This window comes from Bombina bombina, chromosome 3 (genome assembly GCF_027579735.1).
Source record: "Bombina bombina isolate aBomBom1 chromosome 3, aBomBom1.pri, whole genome shotgun sequence".
Taxonomy (NCBI): Eukaryota; Metazoa; Chordata; class Amphibia; order Anura; family Bombinatoridae; genus Bombina; species Bombina bombina.
In genome coordinates, this window is record NC_069501.1 from 116,831,333 (window position 1) to 116,855,934 (window position 24,602).

Sequence of the window (24,602 nt, forward strand, 5' to 3'; positions counted from 1 at the left end):
AATTTGTATGCTATTGAATTGAATGCACCCCGGGCAACAACTTCTAAATGTGTGTGCAGTGCCCTATGGACATTGAATATATATATATATACACAAATTAGACATTTTTTATGGAAATGTTTTTACGTATGTGTTTGTTTGCATACTATTTATGTAGCTAATTAAAGGGATAGTCAACACAAAAATTATTATTGTTTAAAAAGATAGATAATGCCTTTACTACCCATTCCCCAGCTTTGCACAACCATCATTGTTATATCAATATACTGTATAACCTTTAAACCTCTATATTTCTGCCTGTATCTCACGGCATGAGAACGAGGCTCGCTTTAGAGCCTATATGGAAGCATACTTCCCTGCAATGCGAATGCGAGGTCGCATTACCATTGCACCTCACTTGTACTACCAGTGCACATTAGCATGTGCTGGTATTACTCAGTTGAGCGCAAATATCGCTATAGAGTAAGCAATATTTAGCGCTCAACTTGTAATCTGCGACCTTAAAGTATGTGGGGCAGAGGCTCCAGAGGAACCACTATCCTGTTAACACAATAATACACATGCTGCTATTTACTAGGTACCCTACAGAAAATGACACATTATATTTATTTTGTATTTTATATGGTGTTGTTTTCCATTTTATATTTTTTGCAAATTATTTTCTAAATAAATGCTTGGTAAAAAGACGCATAATTTGTGCGGGTACATAGAATAAATGAGGCATATGAAAAAAAAAAAGTGTTTGCTGCAAGTGTGTATGTAGTTTAGCAGTGGGATTACGGATTTTCTAATACACACTGGTGTACATCACTAACCAAGAAAGAAAAAGCTACACATTTAGAGCGCGCATGCGCAAAGCCTCAACTGTAAGGCCGAACACCCTGCTGGGATTTTTGTACCGGATGTTGATTAAGTTTCCTTAGAAACCAGAACCGGAAGTTTAGAGCAGCGAACTTGTGCAGTCGGTAAGTGGGCTCCTCTCTTGTATCCGAATATCTGTTAATATCTGTGCATAAATCAAGTTGTCAGATAAAACTATTTTTATTGCAAGGAAAGCGAGAACAGCTCGGTGTGTTTATATACTGTGTTTACCAGCGCTTTGTATACTGTGGTTACTAGCTGTGATTTGTTTTAGGGAATCAGTTCATCAAACTTAAAATAATGTTAGTGGGGATAAAGGAAGCTCAAATTACTTAAAGTAGTGTAGCGCGAGTTTAAATACAATAACTTAAATTTAGATTTCAAAATTGAAAACGTGTAACTTTTTTACTGTAATAATTTGTGGGTGCAAAATATAGTGTAGTCATCAAAGTTTGTTTCATTTTGCAAGAAACATGAATCAAAACTTATCAGCCCATGGTGCTTTTTTACATAAACTAGAATATTAATGTTCTAGTATAGTGAAAAGACACGCAAAATTAAATACATTTATCTTTCATCACTTCTTTCTTTCCTCATAGCCAACACCAATACTACAACTTTGATCTTTCACTCATGGAAATGGTTTCTTTTATTTTCTTGAGATACATCCTATTATCCCTCTACTGCACTACTCTCTTGTTTTACTTTATTTTGTATATCTTAGCTTTTAGTGTTGTAAGACATTCTGTCTAAATGCAGAATTTGAGAAATATCAAGTGACCACTGGGTGTTGCTATACTCTCAATTAAGAGTGTATGTATATATTTTTTTTATAGAGGTTTGCACTTACCCCCTTTGCAGATAAATTTTACTTAAAGGTAATTGCTCAGTAAGCTTTATTAAAAGATGGGTCTGTGTAGATTCATTAGTGATCGCTGTGTGCCCTGTTATGGATGTGCTGTAAACTGTTGGTTTCTATGGCAACATATCAGTGGTTCTTTTGTTGGGGGGCTAACATTTATATTGGTTTGTCTAAGCAAGGGGAGAATGTCCCTAACACATAACATTTCTTTTAAAATAAAAGCCTGTTCTTTAAAGACTTAAAGGGATATTATACAGTGCTCCTTTGCTAAAAACAAATATGTAAAATCAAAGTAAACATAGAAAAAAATAGATTGTGTAAAAAACAGCAAACAACTTACTTGGTTTCTTGCAAAATGAGCACTTAGAAATTCTCAGTGTAGCCACTGCCCTCAGGGTTATTATATAGCAGATGGTAACTTAAGTTGCATTCTGCCGGTTCTGCGCATGGACAAATATTACTCCTTTTTATCTAGTCTATTCACTTAATAGTAAACCAGCTCATGTTACTCCTAGAAGTTTTATGACATCAAGCTAGATAAACTTTTCTATAAAGCTCCAGCCTCTTTGCAGGGCTGTGACAGGAAGTAATGAACACTGTACAAATTAAGTTTTAAAAAAGAAAAATAAAGTAAAATCCATTTAAAAAGATGAATAAATGTTGCAATGATTTATATTAAAGGGACAGTAAACTCAGAATTAAATATTCATGATTCAGATATTGCAAATCGTATTAAACAACTTCATTTTACTTCTAATATCAAATTGTCTTTGTTCTGTTGGTATTCTTTGTTGAAGATTAAATCTAGGAAGGCTGAAAGGAGCTCAGAAGCGTACCCGTTTCTTTAGCAGTCTATGGCAGCAGTGTTTGCAATTATGTATAACATGGCTATAAACAATGTTGCAAACACTGTTGCCAGATGGCTAAAGACATGTGCACGCTCCTGAATTCTCCTATGATTAGTCATTAAAAAGGATCTCAAGAGAACTAAGCAAACTTGATAATAGATGTAAATTGGAAAGTTGTATAAAATGTAATCCTCTGTCCAATCCATGTAAGTTTAATTTTGACTTTACTGTCCCTTTTAAGTATAAGCCACTGCTTAGTGCTTTTTATGACAGCAGTGAAACAGACTGTTTCATATCCCTTTGAATAACTTTACAATTTTGTTTCGAATGGTTAAACTGCCCTTTGGGTATGCTAGATAGCCATTTCTTAGAGTAGCAACAACTGTAAGTACTAATATAGTTGTTAACAATATTTCTTTGCCATAAATAATCAGCGACTTTTTCTTGCAGAAATGGTACGGTTACATGTGAAACGAGGCGACGAAAGCCAATTCCTATTTGATACAACTGTTACCACACCTGTGGATGAACTGGTCAAACAAATTACTGACATTTATAATGGGAGGCTTAAAGTTGACAGAATATGTTCAGGTAAGTGTTGGTTGAAAAAAAAGACGGATTTGCTTATATTAATTTCAATAGTTGGACATTTTATTTATTTATTGAAGAAGTAAACATAGATGTAAATGTAAAAAGAATTAAACTTACCTTATTAGTGTAGTATTTACTTTTTTACTGTTTGAGGGGTTTTACATATGCACAGTTACCTTGATAGTATAAAGTCCTCCTTTGTACAATATGTGTAAAATGTAATTTAATGTCCCTTTTAGGAATAGTAATACTTAAAGGACCAGTTCACTCACTATACATATATCATGTTTCAGCACTAATAGAACATAAACGTTTTCAATCAAGTAATACAAAATAATGAATTTTAAAAAATATATGTTTTAACCTTTTGTATGTTCAATTTAGAGAAGTTCTCCTCAATGATGCACAGCACACCTCAATGAAAGGGCTGGGCAGCAGCTCCATTGTAGCACGCCCCATGAACAATCATTATGCCAGAAACAAATGTATGGAAGAAGACTTTTTTTCAAATGCAAATGTGCAATACGCAACTGACACGCGCAACCTATACGCTATCAGCAAGCGTGCATTCACGTGAGCGTGCTTTGCTGACTAATGACAACTTAGTAATGGAACGGTGATTAGGCAACTGTTATTGAAAGTAAAAGTATCACATTCGTACCCAAAAATATAGCATTGTGTATTTTGAATTATGGTGTCCTTGACCGTGAAAAAGATGATGTCGATGTGTAACAGCAGTCGGAGCAGGACACCACTAAATCACACTGTGGCTAAGAGTTCAGCAATAAGCGGATAGATAAAAATACAATACAATACCAGGATACTATACATTCTCCAGGCTCTACCAAACCCCTTATCTGAAAAATTCATAAATTCACTTCAACGTGCACTTAGCGATTTCACGTGGCACAAGAAACACCCTAGAATTAACAAACAACTTATGTCCTTACCAAAAACACAAGGAGGGCTTGGCCTCCCTAATCTAACCTACTACAGAAATGCAATTTTTTTTTTACAAAGAATAGTTGATTGGAACATACATGGAAAATATAAACGATGGGTGGGTATGGAGCATAAAATCGCCCGAACATTAAATCTTAGTAGACAGTGCGGGACATTTTCCATACAAAAATATAAATATTCTAACATTCACCCCATAATATCAGAAACATACATGATGTGGAATAAAATAATGATCCATTTCCCAAATCTCTCTTCAAGACCTTACCCGCTCACGTCTCTAGTGGCAAATGGTGAATGGGATCTAGGCCCAAGTATAGAGAAGCATTGTTATCCTTCCCATATTCATGACTTTCCAGTATGCTGGCTCATACAAAACGAACAAATTAAATGAGAAGCTGACCTGATACAACAAGGCTTCACCTGCCTCACTAACTGGTTCACATATAGGCAAAATCATAGCTTCATTACAAATCACAAAAATCTAAAAATATGACTAGACCATTAACCAATTACGAGCAACTATGTATCAGGAATCCCCCAATTCTTCACACACTATCGATGATATATAAGATATTAATCACCCCATTCCCAGGACACCCTGTTCCATACCTGGAAAGCTGGGAAAAAGATATAGGAGTAATAATTCCACAATACATAGGCATGAAAATAATCCAAACAACATTAAAAACTTCCATCTCCACAGCCACCACGGAAATTAACCTTAAGATACTTCATAGGTGGTACTATACACCTCAAAAAATACATCGCTTATATCACAGAGCTAGCAATAAATGCTGGCGCTGTGGTCACGTTAATAGTGGCATGGCTCACATGTGGTGGTGGTGCACAGTCATTCAAAATTTGTGGAGATCTGTTATCTCTGAAATAGAAGATATATTAGAACTAAAATTTCCACTGGACCCACTACTTTGGCTACTAAATAAACCACCTAAGATAAGACACAAACCCTCTCTTAAACTATTTTTCATCATGTCCAATAGCGTGAAGTTTTTAATAGCTAAAAACTGGAAATCAAAAGACCCACCCACAATTGAAATGTGGGTACAAAGAGTATCTGAGTCGATTCATCTTGAAGAGCTCTATTATCTAAAACATGATAGATTAGATATATATTCAGATATTCTGACAACATGGGAAGCATACATTAAAAACGGATAATTATGACTTATGCCCAAAACTTATGGAGTTGGAAATAGAGTTAAAAATACTTTGTAGTCCTAAACGCCGTTTATTGACACGTACACAAATGAGAATAAACAGAAGACATCTCCTTTTCATAAAAAGCTACATATGGAAATCCAGGTAGGATTGTAACTAGATTGACGTGGGTTGCACCGGTCCAAAGTTAAGTTGATTCATTAAAACTAATTAGCTCAATAGTTCTATAAACAGTGTCATGTTATTTTTTTTATATATGTTGATTATGGAGCTGTGTCTCCAAAAGCTGTAACTTCTATTTCATATATTATATAATAAAGCTAATTTAAAAAAAAAAATAAAAAAAATACAATACCTACATAATACACGGCATACATAAACTTAATATAAACAAAAAGTAGATTGATTATGTTGATCAAAATTCAGGAGCAGAGCAAGTGGAATCGAAGTGACAGCTACTCGCGTGCACCAGCACTAAGAAAAAGAAAAAAACTAATCACTGCTGAACAGGGATGAGCTTTTTTTTAGCGCACGTCCGTGTCCACCATGGGAGCTAGAGCATGCACCCTGCATAGAAGGGAGTGTATTCGAGTAGCCGCATGACTAGAAAATATGGAAATGGGTATAGTTAACAATAACAAAAAGCGGGTATTTCAAAAAAACTTTTGCAAACGTAGAAAAACGCATTATAACAAATGCTCCACAGTAATAGGTTCACTTTTGCCTGCTACTTACATTAAAAATCATTCACATTTTAGGTAAACTGTCCCTTTAAAGGACCACTAAACACAGTAGATTTGCATAATCAACAAATGCATGATAAAAAGACAATGCAATAGTACTTTGTCTGACAAGTTTCAAAGTTATGTCTATTTCCACTTCTTCTGTATCATGTGACAGCCATCAGCCAATCACAAATGCATATACGTATATTCTGTGAATTCTTGCACATGCTTCGTAGGAGCTGGTGACTAAAATAGTGTAAATGTAAAAAGTCTATGCACATTTTGTTAATGGAGGTAAATTGGAAAGTTATTTAAAATTGCTGCTCTATCTGAATCATGAAAGTTTCATTTTGACTTGAGTGTCCCTTTAAATTACATATATAAAAGGAACCAAAGAGGGAGATACATTGTGTTGAATTACTTATGAAGTATTTTTTACTAATGTCAGATAATCTGTGTTTTAGAATTAGTTTACTGCTTCATGTAATAATTTTGTAAGATTTAAAAGGTTGTTGATTTTTTTTTTTTTTTTAAATAATTTTCTTACCAAACACACACACATAATAGTATATATTTGTATTAAATGTTTATTTTCTTTGGATAATGTTCTATTAGGGTAATTACTTTTTTTCTCCCACTCAGAAATTGGAGAACTGGCAGAGCATGGTATTACATTGCCACCCAACATGCAAGGACTAACTGACGAGCAGATCACAGATCTTAAATTAAAGGACGAATGGGAAGATAAATGTGTACCTAGTGGGGGGAGTGTCTTTGAAAAAGATGATATCGGAAGGCGAAACGGACAAGGTCATTTTTTGAGATTACTTGATACTGATATCCATGTATTTTTTCTCATGATAGTATGACCATGAAAATCAGCACCATTTTCAGTTCTGTTGATTATTTACTTGTCTATACTATACAAGCTTAGAAACCAACAGAGACCTTTGATCATAAATGAGACATATTTTTATACTTAGAATATTCCAAGATCATCCCAGTGAAAGATTATTCTCTCTTAACTGGGCTCTTTCTATAAGTCTACTAAAGGGGTACTGAACCCAAATTATTTTCTTTCATGATTCAGATAGAACATGCAATTTTTAGCAACTTTCTAATTTACTCCTATTATCACTTTTTCTTTGTTCTCTTGCTATCTTTATTTGAAAAAGAAGGCATCTAAGCTTTTTTTTTTTTTTGCTCAGAACTCTGGACAGCACTTTTTTATTGGTCGATGAATTTATCCACCAATCGGCAAGAATAACCCAGGTTGTTCACCAAAAATGGGCCGGCATCTAAACTTACATTCTTGCATTTCAAATAAAGATACAAAGAGAATGAAGAAACTTTGGTAATAGGAGTAAATTAGAAAGTTGCTTAAAATGTCATGCTCTATCTGAATCACGAAAGAAAAAAATTGGGTTCAGTGTTCCTTAAGTTTTTTATTTAAAAAAATACCCCCCCCCCTTTTATGTTTCATGTATTTTGTCAAATATCCTAATGTACAGACACTTTTAATCTACGTTTATGTTTTCCCCCCTGTTTTATGCCTTTTTCCGAGGTTGAATTTCTTTAATATATAATATTCTAGTCATTTTCTTATCAATTCATAGTACAAGATTAAACCTCTGCTATCCAAAGCACAATTATTAAACTGTATCTCAATATTGGCTTAAAGGGATACTGAACCCATTTTTTTTTTTCTTCTTTAATGATTCAGATAGAGCATGCAATTTTAAGCAACTTTCTAATTTACTCCTGTTATCAATTTTTCTTTGTTTTCTTGGTATCTTTATATGAAAAAGCATGAATGTAAGCTTACGAGCCAGCCCATCTTTGGTGCAGCATCTGGGTACAGCTTGTTTATTAGTGGCTAAATGTACCCACCAATCCAGCAAGTGCTATCCAGGGTGCTGAACCAAAAATGGGCCGGCTTGTAAGCTTACATTCCTGCTTTTTCAAATAAAGATACCAAGAGAACAAAGAAAAATTGATAATAGGAGTAAATTAGAAAGTTCCTTAAAATTGCATGCTCTTTCTGAATGATTAAATAAAAAATTTGGTTTCAGTATCCCTTTAAATTTTAGCCGGGTGGTGCACCCGCTATATAGACCTTGTGGAGAACACTGCGATCTGAAAAGCGCATAGTCAGGTGTAGAGCTAAAATCACATAAACCTTGACTAGATGCGAGTGATGATCACTTTACATTTTAGGTGGGCGTGATTTCTTGTTTACATTCAATGGGGTCTTTTTTTGTTACATTTGAAACTTAATTTGTGTACATTGTATGACATGAATATACTATTTAGAGGTCTGTTGACTGAATAATAAATGTAAACTATAGTGGAAAAAAAGGCATTTGTTTAAAGATATAAGCTCGTTTTTTGTTGTTGTCTTTTTACTCACTATGTTGATTTTTTTTTCTTTTTTATCAGCCCCAAATGAGAACATGAAGCAGGTTTTGAAGAAGACTGTAGAGGAAGCAAAAGCATTAATATCTAAGGTGTGATCTTTGTAAAAGTATTTATACTCTATTTAAAGGGTCATTATAGTGTAAAATGTACATACTCACTGACTATGTCCTTCCCAGGAGCGTTGCTTTAACTTGTGGTTAAACCCATAGAGTTGCAGTGTCGGTAGTGCTGAAATAAGAGCTTATATATGTTTTTGTAATTACTATGGCCCTTTAATATTGCATTCACGACATTGTGTGTAAAACAAAATGTGATATTATCCATGGATTTGTGATATTGCTCTGCATTTTATATGCTAATGGACTAGATTTACAAGTGGAGCGCAATCAATAGCGCAGGGTGCATTTTCTTACACTTGTTCTCGCGCAAAGAATAACACACAATCTGGTATTGCAAATGGGTGGCTATAGTTTTTAACTAAAGCATCTTAATGTGTTTCTTGTAATTGTTTTTCATGTTATGTTAAAATGGATTGTATGTACAGAACCTGGTTTTTCAATCTTTAAAAAAAAAAAATTTTTGCATTCTGCAGTTTTATTTTAATAATACTTGGTAAGATATACAGTGTGAAAAAAGGTAGAGCATGTAATTTAACAGTAGTTGAGAGCCACAGAGCACTGCACAACCGACAACTAGTTGGTTAAGCAGCGATTTCTGCTTGGGATCAGCAGGAACGCTGCAGCTCCTGAGACGTTCTTTAACTATGTGTTAAACACCATAAAGTTGCAGGGTCACTGGTGTTAAAATTACAGATTCTAATGCACTGGAGTATGTAATTATTTTCATGAGAATGGCCCTTAAATATATACTGTTTTCTATAATGAAAGACACTGGTCTTGACTGATACCCCCTAAGCACCATTTGATCATCTTTGTCATTCTCTTATAACACTCACATGTGGTATATTAGCCCGCAGAAGCTTTAGTAATAAAAATAATGTATACAGAAAGAGAAGCCTTCTTCCAGGAACGTACAGCAGTAGCTTGTTCTATGGCCCTGTTACCAACTGGGAGTAGCTTCTTTTTGGCCACTTGTGCTTTTCACAGAGGAGAACTCTTCTGAAGTATATCAGTCTGATCTTGCCCAACAAGATCAGTACCAGGCATTCTTTATCTGAACAAGGGAAATGGCAACCCCAGTCGCTCATTTCTGCCTCCTTTGGGCCTCGTCAGTGTGCTATGTAAAAATATTTTTTCTCCAAGGTGATATTGCATTTCTTATTTAAACCCCTTAACTACCGTGACGTAGCATGTACATCGGCCGTCGTTAATGGATTGCAGGACCGCACTATTATATCTTCACTCTTGTCACCGAATTAACCGCACTATTAATAGCACAATCGTCATAGAAAGATCATCAACATTCAGGGTACGTCGCTGTTCCTTAAGTGTTTAGTTAAAGTTTTCTATTAAGGTGAAAGGGACAGTAAACACCTTGTAATTACAAAATTTTCTGCAATCTTCAATTGATTAACATATCAGCGGAGTCTGAATGTTATTAGAATGGAAAAATACATTCGGCTAGATTACGAGTCTTGCGTTAGCCTTAAAAAGCCGCGTTGAGAGGTCCCAACGCTGCTTTTTAACGCCTGCTGGTATTACAAGTCTTGAAATGACAGGTGTACCACTTACTTTTTTGGCCAGACTCGAAAATACCGCAAATGCAAATCCACTTACATCAATTGCGTATCCTATATTTTCAATGGGATTTTCCTAGTGCCGGTATTACGAGTGGTAGACCTTCTCCTGTCAAGACTGGTACCGCATTTTAAAGTCAGTAGTTAAGAGTTTTATGGGCTAACGCCGTAGTATAAACTCTTAACTAAAGTGCTAAAAAGTACACTAACACCCATAAACTACCTATTAACCCCTAAACCGAGGCCCCCCCCACATCGCAAACACTAAAATAAAATTTTTAACCCCTTATCTGCCGAACCGGACATCGCCGCCACTATAATAAATATATTAACCCCTAAACCGCCGCACTCCCGCATCGCAAACACTAGTTAAGTTTTATTAACCCCTAATCTTCCGCCCCCAATGTCGCCGCAACTATATTAAATGTATTTACCCCTAAATCTAAGTCCAACCCTAAACCTAACCCCCCTAACTTAAATATTATTTAAATAAAACGAAATAAAATTACTACAATTAACTAAATTATTCCTATTTAAAACTAAATACTTACCTATAAAATAAACCCTAAGATAGCTACAATATAACTAATAGTTACATTGTAGCTAGCTCAGGGTTTATTTTTATTTTACAGGCAACTTTGTATTTATTTTAACTATGTACAATAGTTATTAAATAGTTATTAACTATTTAATAGCTACCTAGTTAAAATAAATACAAATTTACCTGTAAAATAAAACTGAACCTAAGTTACAATTACATCTAACACTACACTACAATTAAATTAATTGCCCAAATTAACTACAATTAAATACAATTATCTAAAGTACAAAATCCCTCCCCCCACTAAATTACAGAAAATAATAAAATAATTACAAGTTTTTTTTAAACTAATTACACCTAATCTAATCCCCTAATAAAATAAAAAAGACCCCCAAAATAATAAAAAGCCCTACCCTATACTAAATTACAAATAGCCCTTAAAAGGGCCTTTTGCGGGGCATTGCCCCAAAGTAATCAGCTCTTTTACCTGTAAAATAAAAAGTACAATACCCCCCCAACATTAAAACCCACCACCCACACACCCAACCCTACTCTAAAATCCACCCAATCCCCCCTTAATAAAACCTAAAACTAACCCCTTGAAGATCACCCTACCTTGAGAAGTCTTCACCCAACCGGGCCGAAGTCCTCAACGAAGCTGGGCGAAGTGGTCCTCCAGACGGGTAGAAGTCTTCATCCAAGCCGGGAAGAAGAGGTCCTCCAGACGGGCAGAAGTCTTCATCCAGACGGCATATTCTATCTTTATCCATCCGACGCGGAGCATCCTCTTCCTTCTTGATCCGACGACTGAATGAAGGTTCCTTTAAATGACATCATCCAAGATGGCATCCCTTCAATTCCGATTGGCTGATAGAATTCTTTCAGCCAATCGGAATTAAAGTAGAAAAAATCCTATTGGCTGATATAGCCCAATTCAGTATTTTTTTATATTTCTTTTTTGGAAAACATTTGAAATACACAAAAGAATACATGTATTTTTATGGATTGAACTATTTCTTAAAATATTTATTGTAGAGGAGATAAAATCTAGAAATAGCCCATAGGTACTGCAGCTTTAAATAGTAGGGTTGAATGCACTCTAGGAAGTGGTTTTTAGCAATGAGTAGCCGATAAGAGCATAGTCATTGTATGTTCAAATTCTTATTAACAAAAAATATAAACAACAGAATATAGAGGAAAAGTCTTATCTAAATATTACAATCTTTCACAGGTCACTCCTTTTATTAATTTATCTGCGTTATTAAGCAGAGTTCACACCTGGATGATCATATACAAAACCATAAGCTGTATACTTAAAGGGACACTAAACACCTTGTAATTATGAGACATTTCTGTTGTCTAGCTGTAGTGTCAGCCAAATCTAAACATTTAAAAAATACATTAACATCTCGTTTGCCCAATAGCCAAACTCCACTCTTATTTGGAGTCTGTTCTTTATCACCCTGTGCTCTTCTATCCCACACATCAGCTACTTCTTGTTAATTTCAAAATAAAAATAAAGAGCTTAACCTTTTTCATGCAAAGAACATGAAAAAAAAAATATATTTCTAGCATGTTTAAACAGTGCTCCTTTATATGCAAAATAGAAATGTGTTGTTTACTGTCCCTTTTGTACAGAAACAAGCTGAAGCAAATGTATGTGTTACTATGGAAATGGTGAAAGATGCTCTAGACCAGCTGCGAGGTGCTGTGATGATAGTGTACCCTATGGGATTGCCTCCCCACGATCCCATCAGAATGGAATTTGAGAATAAAGAAGAAATCTCAGGATCTCATGTAAGTATTATTTAGCTTAATACTGCCATTCCTGTTCCTTACAGCAGGAAATTAACATGATGATAATATGACGCAATCACAGTGTTAACTGTTGCTGATCATTTTGCATTTCTCAAGACATTTTCAGTAAATGTTTTTAACATTTTATTTGTTTGTTTTTTTAATTGAAGCTTTGTTTATGAAACAACCTGGTGTGTTCAATGGACAGTAAAGTCAAAATTAAAGAGACAGTATACACTTTAGTCATCTTAAAGTCTTACCTTAGATTGAGCTGCAAGTAGCCTCCTGGATTTTTTCTATATCATGCAGCAGGAACGGTAAAAAAGTTTTTATTTTACATTTAATATTTTTTCTGGCTACTTTGAAATGGTTGCCAAGCTCCACCCACTGATGACATCACGATCTAGGCTGCATATGGAGTACAGTAACAAAAGGCTCACTAGTTGGATTAAACAGACAGTCTACTTGAAAATTGTTATTGTTTAAAAAGATAGATAATCCTTTTATTTGTTATGCAATCTGATATCCCCAGTTTGTTTAACAAACAGTTACATTAATACACTTTTTACCTCTGTGATTACCTTGTATCTAAGCCTCTGCAGACTGCCCCCTTATCTCAGTGCTTTGTACAAAGTTGCACTTTGGCCAGTTAGTGCTGGTTCTTGCATAACACCATGGGAGTGAGAACAATGTTATCTATATGGCACACATGAACTAGCACTGTCTGTCTGTGAAAATCTAATACAATGCACTGAGATAAGAGGCAGCCGGCAGGGGCTTAGAAAAATAGACAGAGATTTAGAGGTAACAAAGTATATTACTATAACAATGTTCGTTGTGTAAAGCTAAGGAATGGGTAGTAAAGGCGTTATCTTTTTAAACAATAAAAAAAGTAAAGTAGACTGTCGCTTTAAATACTTTTGAGATTGTAATTTGAAATATAATTTCATTATTTTCCCCTTTTCCTGTAATTTTAACATTCAAAATTGTGAGTTTTCCTATTCATGTAAGATCTGGAAGTGCACATTGCAGACTTTACTAACCTAACTTTGTTGCAATGATTGTTTAATCTCTGTAATATCTCATTTTACTAACTCGCCTCGTCAGAGAAGATAAGAAGCTTTCCATCTAAAGGGGAAGAGAGTCCAGGGCTTCATTCATTACTGTTGGGAATTAAGAACCTGGCCACCAGGAGGAGGCAAAGACACCCCAGCCAAAGGCTTAAATACCTCCTCCACTTCCCTCATCGCCTAGTCATTCTTTGCCTTTCGTCACAGGAGGACGGCAGAGAATTGCCGAAGATCAGAGTAGTCTCTTATGGAGGGTAGTACTCTTCGTATTGGGACTGGAGTTTTAAGTAGTCCTGTCAGCCTCTCAGTGAGAGCCTGGGCAAAAGTTAGAATCCGGAGATGCAGGGAGAGTCTTTCTGCAAAACCATCCCGACTCACATTAACAGCTCTACAAGCATTCAGCGTTGACGAGTTTCGCTGCCTGCTTTTTACACTCAAGTCCATGTCAGGAGCGAAGCTACTAACCGGTCACACTTGAAGGGTCGTGTTGCTGTTCCACGGCGTAGATTCTGTTAAGATCGTTTCAGTTTTTATTACATAATGATAACACAGAAGACAGGGTCAAAGTGTGATGCCTTCGATCTTTAAAGAATCAAAGGTTAATATTCCTGGAAGGGGATTATTGAACGGGGGGGGGGGGTGGTTATACATGATATTGTTTGTGTCATTGCTGCGTTATGTGCGAGATGAGGCTCTGGCAATGTGTGAAACTTTCAGGTGACTTACGGGAGAATTGCGCGGCCCTTTTTTGGCGTGTTTTCTCCTTAAGCAGGGGCGGTCCTGCCAGGCATTCCATGTGACGTGGTGTGGCTATCTCTCTTCCTCTGTTGATCATCGGCGCAGGAGACGAAACGGTTTCTGTAGTCCGGGTCATAGGAGGTGGTGAGTGCCCCGGCCATTGGAGGTTATAAAGGTGCCTATTAACTTAATCTAGTCCGTAATAACAGTGCAAGCTATGGAGGACTCTGACCCGTTAGAGGGTTTTCTCTCTTTAACAAGGTCTCATTCCTGTGTTTATAGTGAGGAGGTTCTGGTAGAACAGCCTGCTCAACTATGTTCCACATGCCTTAATAAAGTTACGACATCTAAAAGTAAACAGATGTCTAGTACTACTGAGCCATCCACCTCTGAGGGTTCCCCGTCCCGTGAGGTGCGTTCCCTGCATTCATCTCCAATTGAACATGCAGCACCCCAGGGTCCATCCATTACCCCTGCGGGAGAGATTCGTTGGCCGTCAGATTTTGTGGATCCACTGCAAACGGCGGTATTGAAAGTGATCCATGCCTTAACACATTCTGCTAAGCGCAAGTGTAGGGCGTATCATGGTGGCCCGGGCCCAGGGGTTGTCTACGCCGCTGGAAATATCAGACGAGTTATATGATGATGAGGCCCACTCCGTCTCTTCGGAGGAGGCCCCTTCTGGGTCGGAGTCCGTGTCATCTAAACCTCCGGCTGCGGAGGATCCTGACTTTAGGTTTAGGATAGAGAATTTGTGCTTTTTGCTGAAGCAAATGCTTGCTACTCTGGAGGTTCCGGAACGGAACCTTCCAGGGGAACCTGCGATTCCTAAGCTTGATAAGGTATATGAGGACAGGGTGGTGCCTCTGGCCTTCCTGGTTCCTTTTAAGATGGCTAATATTATTAAGAATGAATAGGAGCGATTAGGTTCTTCCTTTTCCCCTTCTTTTTCCTTTAAGAAACTGTTCCCCATTCCGGACTCTCAGCTGGAGCTGTGGCGTAGTGTCCCTAAGGTGGATGATGCTATCTCCACGCTTGCGAAGCAGACAACTATTCCCCTAGAGGATAGTTCGTTGTTTAAAGAGCCCATGGATAAAAAGTTGGAAAACATGTTAAGGAAGATGTTTCAACACACAGGGTTTGTTTTTCAGCTGGCAGCGGCCGTAGCCGCGGTTGCTGGAGCTGCGACATATTGGTTTGAATCTCTGTGTGAAATGGTCGAAGGGGAGACTTCCATCAATGAGATACAGGATAAGATTAAGGCGCTGAAGGTCACCAATTCTTTCATCTGTGATGCCAATATGCAAATTATTCGCCTGAACGCAAAGGTGTTGTTTTTTCCGTTTTAGCTTGCTGGGCTCTGTGACTAAAGTCTTGGTCTGCGGACATGACCTCTAAATCGAGGCTGTTGTCCCTGCCTTTTCAAGGAAAGATTCTGTTCGGTCCAGGATTGGATTCGATCATATCCATGGTTACGGGAGGCAAGGGAGCTTTCCTACCACAGAATAAGAAGGCTAAGCCTAAGGGATCTACTTTTCGTCCCTTTCGTGCGAACAAGGCCCAGCGCCAGCAGCCCGCCGTGAAAGCGGACCAGTCCAAGGGAACTTGGAAGCCGGGCTCATTCTTGGAACAAGTCTAAGCAGAGCAAGAAGCCCGCGAAACAAAATTGGCATGAAGGGGCGGCCCCCGACGAGTCTCCGGACCAAGTGGGGGGCAGATTATCTCAGAAGCCTGGTTACAGGACGTTCAGGACCCTTGGGTTGTGGAGGTTGTCGCCCAGGGTTACAGGATAGGGTTCAGATCCCATCTGCCCAGGGGCAGATTCCTCCTGTCAAACCTGTCTTCAAGACCAGAAAAGAGAGAGGCCTTTCTACAGTGTGTGAGGAATCTCTCCTCTCTTGGCGTTATCGTACCAGTACCCCAAGCAGAAAGGGGTCTAGGGTACTATTCAAATCTTTTTGTGGTTCCAAAGAAGGAGGGCACGTTCCGCGCGATTCTGGACCTAAAGTGATTAAACAAGTTTCTGAGTGTTCCATCATTCAAAATGGAAACGATCAGATCGATTCTGCCCCTAGTTCAAGAGGGACTGTTCATCACAACTATAGATTTGAAGGACGCTTACCTTCATGTGCCAATTTACAGGGACCACTTCAAGTTCCTAAGATTTGCGTTTCTGGACCAACAGTTTGTGACCCTCCCCTTTGGTCTGGCGACAGCCCCAAGAATCTTCACGAAGGTTCTGGGGGCGCTACATGCTAGTCCAGGTGCCGTTGCTCAGTCTCGCAGAGGATCATTCGAGTGCTCTTCTTCTTTTGCTCCAATCTCACGGTTGGAAGATCAATGCAGGAAAGAGTTCCCTGGTTCCCAGCAACTGGGTGGAGTTCCTGGGCACGATAATAGACTCTATGTCCATGAAAATATTTCTCACAGAGCATTGATGCAGGAAGATTGCGTCCTCTTGTCTTGCCTTTCAGTCCTTCTCAAGCCCCTCGGTGGCTCAGTGTGTGGAGGTGTTCGGACTCATGGTTTCCAGAATAGACGTCATTCCATTTGCCAGGTTCCATCTCAGACCTCTTTAATTGTGCATGTTGAGACAGTGGAACGGCTATGATTCAGATCTATCACAGCAGATATCCATGGATGCTCGGACTCGGATCTCCCTCTCTTGGTGGATCCGTCCCGAGCAACTGTCCATGGGGACATCCTTCTTGAGACCGTTCTTGGAGATTGTGACCACGGACGCAACTCTGGCAGGATGGGGAGCTGTTTGGGGTGCCAGGATGGCACAAGGAAAATGGACCTGGGAGGAGTCTCTCCTTCCGATAAATATTCTAGAACTCCGAGCAATCTACAATGCTCTGAAGGCATGGCCTCCTCTGAGGTCGTTCAGCTTCATCAGATTCCAGACTGACAACATTTACCTCGGTGGCTTACTATCAGGGGGGTACGAGGAGCTCTCTAGCCATGAGAGAGGTGTCTCGGATCTTGGAGTGGGCGGAGTCCCACAGCTGCTCGCTCTCAGCGATTCACATTCCAGGTGTGGACAACTGGGAAGCAGATTTTGTCATCAGGCAATCCTTCCATCCGGGGGAATGGTCTCTCCACCCTAAAGTGTTTGCAGAGATTTGTCTCCGGTGGGGATTGCTGGAGATAGACCTCATGGCGTCCAGACTCAATTGCAAACTACCCCGATACGGGTCGAGGTCCAGGGATTGCCAGTCAGAGCTGATAGATGCCTTAGCGGTGCCTTGGGGGTTCAGCCTAGCTTACATTTTTCCACCGTTATTACTTCTACCTCGTGTAGTGGCACGCATCAAACAGGAGCGAGCTTCGGCCATTCTGATTGCTCCATCGTGGCCGAGGAGGACGTGGTTTGCGGATCTGGTGGGGATGTCATCCTCTCCGCCGTGGAGGTTACCCTGTGCTGGAACAGGGTCCTTTTCAACATCAAAATCTTGATTGAACGCCTAGTCTTGGCCAATAGAGGCTTTTCTGAAAGTGTGATTGATACGCTAATTCAGGCAAGGAAGCCAGTCAGTCGTTGCATCTACCATAAGGTGTAGAGGACTTACTTGTCCTGGTGCGAGAAGCATGGATATCCTTGGCATAAGGTGAAGGTATCCAGGATTATGTTCTTTCTCCAAGAGGGTTTGGAGAAGGGTCTTGCCGCCAGTTCCTTAAAGGGACAGATTTCCCCATTATCAGTCTTGTTACATAGGAGACTCATTGAGCTCCCTGACATACAATCTTTTGTTCAGGCTCTGTCTAGAATCAGGCCTGTCTTTAGACAGTCTGCTCTTCCATGGAGCTTAAACTTGGTCCTTAAGGTATTGTAGAAGGTTTCGTTTGAGCCTATGCACTCTATTGACATTAAAGTGAAGGTCAATTTTCATCAATGAGTGCCCGGTTTTTAAAAATATTTTTAAAAACGGGGGCACTTTCATTGATGAAAATTTACATTGCACTGGATTTGAAGAAATACTTACCTTTTACTTCTGCAAAACCGGATCGCCGATCTCAGCCTCAGTTCCTCTGTACTGACTTCAGAAATGACAAAACCGGCTTCCTCCAATCATGGCTTGCACCCCAGAGCGTCCAGCTCGTGATGCCCGGCTGTGATTGGAGGAAGCCAGTTTCGTCATTGCTGTGGTCTACAGCAGGAAGAAGAAGGAGGGGGATCGTTGATCCGGCTTTGCAGGAGTAAAAGGTAAGTATTTCTTCAAATCCAGTGCAATGTTAATTTTCATCAATGAAAGTGCCCCTGTTTTTAAAAGTATTTTTAAAAACCGGGCACTCATTGATGAAAATTGACCTTCACTTTAAGATTCTGTCCTGGAAGGTTATTTTCCTGTTGGCCATTGCATCGGAGCACAGAGTATCTGAACTGGCTGCCTTGCAATGTGAGCATCCTTATCTGGTGTTTCATGTGGATAAGGCTGTGCTTCGCACTGGTTTGGGGTTTCTTCCCAAGGTGGTGTCTAACCGTAACATCAATCAGGAAATAGTTGTTCCTTCTTTATGTCCTAACCCTTCTTCTTCTAAAGCGAGGTTACTTCATAACCTGGATGTGGTTTGTGCCTTAAAGTTCTATCTTCAGGCTACAAAGGATTTCAGACAGTCTACATCTCTTTTTGTGGTGTATTCAGGGAAGCGCAAGGGGCATAAGGCCTCTTCTACTTCTTTGTCCTTTTGGTTGAGGAGCTTGATTCGCTTGGCCTATGAGACAGCGAGACATAAGCCTCCTCAGAGGATCACGGCTCATTCAACTAGAGCTGTGGCTTCGTCTTGGGCCTTCAAGAATGAGGCCTCTATGGAGCAAATTTGTAAGGCGGCTACCTGGTCCTCCTTACACACTTTTACAAAGTTTTATATATTTGACGCTTTTGTTTCTGCGGAAGCTGTTTTTGGGAGAAAGGTTTTGCAGGCTGTGGTGCCCTCAGATTAGGGTCCGCCTTTTACCCTCCCGGTTTCATTTTGTGTCCTCTAGTCTAGAGCTTAGGTATATGTTTCCAACAGTAATGAATGAAGCTGTGGACTCTCCTTCCCTTTAGATGGAAAACATAAATTATGCTTACCTGATAATTTAATTTCCATCAAGGGGAGGAGAGTCCACGGCTCCCGCCTGTATCTCCAATGGGCGGAGCTAAATTTAATTCATCTTCTGGCACCATTTATACCCTGATGTTTCTCCTACTGTTCCTTATTCTCTCTGCAGAATGACTGGGGGATGAGGGAAGTGGGGGAGGTATTTAAGCCTTTGGCTGGGGTGTCTTTGCCTCCTCCTGGTGGCCAGGTTCTTAATTCCCAACAGTAATGAATGAAGCCGTGAACTCTTCCCTCGATGGAAATGAAATTATCAGGTAAGCATAATTTTATGTTTTTAAAAGGGTAAACCTAGTAAAAGAATACATAGTTTGCTGAGAAAATAGTAGTGTAAATGCTTTTAAAACATTTATTTTGTATGCAGACCTGTTGAATTGATCTATCCCACTGGTTTTCAAACCTGTCCTCAGGCCTCCCCAACAGGCCAGGTTTTCTGGATAACCTTGGATGAGTGCAGGTAAAATAACCACGTTTATTAATCAGCTGATTATTTAATCTGTGCTCTAGTTCAGATATCCTCAAAATGTGGCCTGTTAGGGAGGGCTGAGGACAGGTTTGAAAACCAGTGAACTATCCTATACATACAATCAGTTTAATGTCTGCTCAGGAACCACAATGCATTGCTAATTCTGAACATAGCAGGTGATCCAGTCAACGTAACCACCAATCACTGGCCACTTCCTGTCCAGGATCAGACCAGCAGCCGGGGGTTAACTATTGTATATTATTATTATCCTTTATTTATAAAAAGCCACAATTTCTGCAATGTGGTCCATGGGTACCATTGATAAATGTAAAACATGGGAACTTACAATCTAGAAGGGACTGTGTGTTTAACCCTTGTGTGGTTATAATGTAACACAACAGCACATTTCATCATTGCGTTATTATGTCACATTAAATGTGTCTGGGTATTGATGCAAGTTCATAGCTGTATATTAAACAGATGTATCCTAAAGAATATGCAAGAAAACCTGCCCCAAGCAAGTCGTAACTACTAACCAAACATTGTCTCCTTGGGTTGGCTTTATGTGCTTAATCTTTTGAAATGTCACTTGTGTCTGTGGGCCAGACGCTATTTATTGTACAACTAAGTCATTGCTGGATTTCTGCTGTTTTCTTTGGAGAGGATTCCAGACTCTATTCTGTTTCACTTTCCTGTTCTCTGTATCTACCTGGCATTTGTGGTGCTCTTCCGTTTACTAATCAAGAGGCCAAAAACAACAGCTGCAAATGTTGGCAGAAACACATTTAATAAGGGCGTCTAGCACACTCATAAACACCTACATGTTTCATATCACCTGTAACAAATGCTATTTTCATAATTCCTCTACATCTTATAGTAAAATATGGTTTTGTTTTTAATGCTCCAAAAAAAGCTGTAAATGAGCCCTATGTATATTTTGAGGCATAAACGATCTACACTTATAATATATTGTTCAGTTGCATTCATCTTCATTCTGCAGTAGACTGTCATCTTCCCATCTTGCTGAATGGAAATAAAGTTTGTTCTTCTGTGTTTTAGGCAGGGCAGCTTGTTATTGAGGAACCAGAAGCGCAGTTGTGGTGGGCTGGAAAAGAATTACTGAGAAAGCAGAAACTTTCAGACTTTGTGGGCAAAAATGAGAAAACAAAACTTATTGTGAAGATACAAAAAGTAAGTACCTGGTATCACCTGTTTAAAGGTAAACTTTATTGTATTCCAATATTAAACTCATACAGATAATTAGAATAGCATTAAAGGTGATGTCTGTCTGGAAAATCTTTATTATAAGTTCTTAGTCTTCTGTTCGCAACACAATCCTAAAATAACCTAAATCACAGATGTTTATGATTAGAAGCAATCAGAATTTAGATAAAGCAGTACAGACTGTTTTTACTACAGCCAGTGTGCAATATGCTCTTGCTTGTTAGCGCACTGTATTATAGCATGATTTGCACAGAACTGTGTAAGTTAAAGTCAGCTCCAAATGCATTATTATCATTGGCTACCAGATGTGTTCAGCTATATGCATGATCACCAATCACCATCTAGCTCCCAGTAGTGCATTGCTGCTTCTGAGCCTACCTAGGTATGCTTGTTAACAAAGGATACCAAGAGTACAAGGTCATTTTGATAATAGAAGCAAGCTGAAAAGTCTTTTATATTGTATGATCTATCTGAACCAATAAAGTTTAATTTCATGTCCCTTTAAGTTTCATTTATTTTTATACAAAAATATGTTTTGTCTATAATTTTGAAGGTTTTTAAAATACATAGCTAATAAATGATGGCAAATATACGTTATTCTTCTTCTAACAGTCTTATGTATCACTAGATAAACTAGAGAGAGCACCATTTCTCGCATTGCTATGCATTTGCTCTGTGTTGTGTGTACATTAGAGCAGTACTTTATCAGTTACGTATACGTTAGAATAAACGATTACTGCCTGTAACATTTTATTGCTTTTACAACTCTACCAGAGAGGTCAAGGAGCTCCAGCTCGTGAGCCAGTTGTTTCTGAAGAAGAGCAAAAAAAGATGATGCTGTATTATCATAGACGGCAAGAAGAACTCAAGGTAATTAAGGTTTCTGTGACATGAACTGCAAATATCTTCAGGGATTTTAATTCAGTGTTAACAAGAACTGCAGTAGTACAATTATCTTTACCCCTAGGCTACCTGAGAGCACTTAAGTTTATTGTTTACAGCCAAAGTTGAAAACATGGATGATTCCCTTGCTGTAAAAATTATTCTTCATAAATGGGTAAACCACAACCCCCTATATTTGGCAAAATGTAAAGAAAAAAATAATCATGTCATGTTATTGAAATATTGCTTTGGAATTTAAAAAAGAAATAGAAATTGAGGTGATTTCTACTTGGAAACTATTCATAGATTACGTTCAACCCCCCCGCAAATCTTCAAACATCTTTCAACATTCAGTGTGAATGCAAGAATACACAATAAGTAAATATATACTTACGTTTAAGCAAGGTAGTGGGGTAATGATGTAAATATCTTTTAGGTTGCTGTTTTGAGTTTCATAATTAGAACCTATACAAATTTGAATGCTTTTCAAACATGCCATGCATTAGATTCAGCCAGGGTCCCAATTCTATTCAAAATCCCTGCGCAAAAAAAGATATTTCTTAATTTTGTGAGCTGTTCCAGTCCATTAGAAAAACCTCAGTATGATTTGGTAAAATCTCTCCAATTAGTAAACAATGTAAGAGGAATGTGGCTAAACACATAAAAAAACCATACATGACTAAAATGAGTTAAAATGGAAACTTATTAATTCAGTATTTATGATGAATGCATCATTCTTTATTAATCTTCGTGTTGTAAACCATAAAGTAATATTAAGAGTAATGGTATTTTTTCCCACAGAAACTTGAAGAAGATGACGAAATATCATATATGAATGCGGATTGGTCAGACAGTCATGCTTTAAAAAGACAGTTTCAAGGAGTAAAGGATATAAAGTGGAGACCGAGATAGAAGACACTTGTTATTTATGGGAATCTTGCTGTAAAATATATTAATAAATTATCTTTTTATTTGCATTTTGGTGTTTGTTTTTTTTAATCAGAAATCGTAATGGCCACGAAAAATTCATTTGTTACATTGTACAAATTTATTAAAAGGAAAACCACTGTACCTTATCGCCCATTTACGGGGTGAACAACTGGGAAGCAGATTACTTAAGTCAGTCTCTCCATCCAGGAGAATGGTCTCTTCATCAGGACGTGTTTGATCAATTAAGTTACAAATAATAGTACACAGCCCCAGATATAAAACATACAAGCTCACTAGTGTCAATCACCTAACTAGATCGAAAAAAAGAGGAAAATTACTTAGGAGCACCTAGCAGGCTAAAGTGTGAGTAAAATATATAATATAATATAAGAATTACTCCACATTCTGAGAGTCACTGTTCCGGTCCTTATGTGCCCTGATAGGTGAACTTACCTATTTGCTTTTATTTGTCCTAAATGTATTTTTAATGCTACATTTATTATTTCGAGTATTACATTTTTTCATCTGATATACTATATTATATTATATATTTTAATCACACTTTAGCCTGCTAGGTGCTTAACATGTTATGCACAAAACAAATTAGTATATATTTACACCAAAGAGGTAAGGTTAAAGAGACATTAAACACTTTGAGATGGTAATATAAAATTATAAATTGTGTATGTAAAAAAAACTCTGCAATATGTTTTCATTATTTATTTTGTTCCCTTTTCCTGTAGTTCCATTCTGAAATTGTGAGCTTTTCAGTTCCTGTTAGAAATGTAAGTGCAAAACACTGTTATGTTCCACACATCCATTGGCTGCTCACTCTAGTGACCTATTTATAACTGTCCCTAATTGGCCACAGCAGAGAAGGTAACCTAAGTTACAACATGGCAGCTCCCATTGTTTTATAGACACTAAAACTTTACACTTAATTTGTCACTATGTAAACAGCTAAATAAACTTGAAAAAATACATCTACATGTTATTCTCAGACAAATCTTTTCTTTGAATGCTTCATACTATCTAGCATTTATTTAGTGATCAATGTCCCTTTAAGTATTGACAGAGTAGGATTAATTGCCCCAAGTGGTGAACAGCAGGATTGAGTAACACAGAGCTTGCTAGGAGACAAGTGATTACTAATTGTTTTAGCAGCTGCACAGCACAGAGGTTACAAACTTGTATGACAATATAGCAATTGCAAGATATGATTACAATCTGTCAGCAAGTAATGCCTTTCACTGACGAAACGTACGTCTGGGGTTTTGCCGTTTCTCTCGTTCAGAGAGGGATTGCTTGGTATTTCGGGGCTGGACTGCACTGTGAAGTCAGGATCAGACTGATATGCTTCAGGAAAGTTTTTCTCTGTGAAAGGCACATGTTGAGCAAAAAGAGGCTGCTTCTTGGGTGGTAACTAGCCATAGAACAAGCTATTATGCTATTGTTCGTTCCCAGGTTAAGCGCTTCTCCACTTTTTATTTATGCAAATTATGGCTCTTAGGGAAGTCTCCCTAAGTGTGATGCAGGAATCCAGACATGGACCCGATGCTCAGTGTGCCTAGAGGGATATGGATGCACTTCACTGACGAGGGCTACACTAGACCGAAACGTACGTCTGGGGTTTTGCCATTTCCCTCGTTCAGAGAGGGATTGCCTGGTATTTCGGGGCTGGACTGCACTGTTAAGTCAGGATCAGACT

At 38.2% G+C, this 24,602-nt stretch overlaps 1 protein-coding gene across 1 annotated transcript; it reads left to right on the forward strand.

Annotated features, from left to right (window-relative positions):
• The first annotated feature begins 919 nt into the window (after positions 1-919).
• Positions 920-22,941, forward strand: CFAP298 (cilia and flagella associated protein 298). Its single transcript, XM_053705970.1, has 8 exons — positions 920-965; positions 3,022-3,162; positions 6,672-6,839; positions 8,469-8,536; positions 12,323-12,481; positions 20,918-21,049; positions 21,857-21,952; positions 22,766-22,941. Exons 2-8 carry the CDS (start codon positions 3,024-3,026, stop codon positions 22,874-22,876), a joined length of 873 nt encoding a protein of 290 aa, XP_053561945.1. The 5' UTR covers positions 920-965; positions 3,022-3,023; the 3' UTR covers positions 22,877-22,941.
• The last annotated feature ends 1,661 nt before the right edge of the window (positions 22,942-24,602 follow it).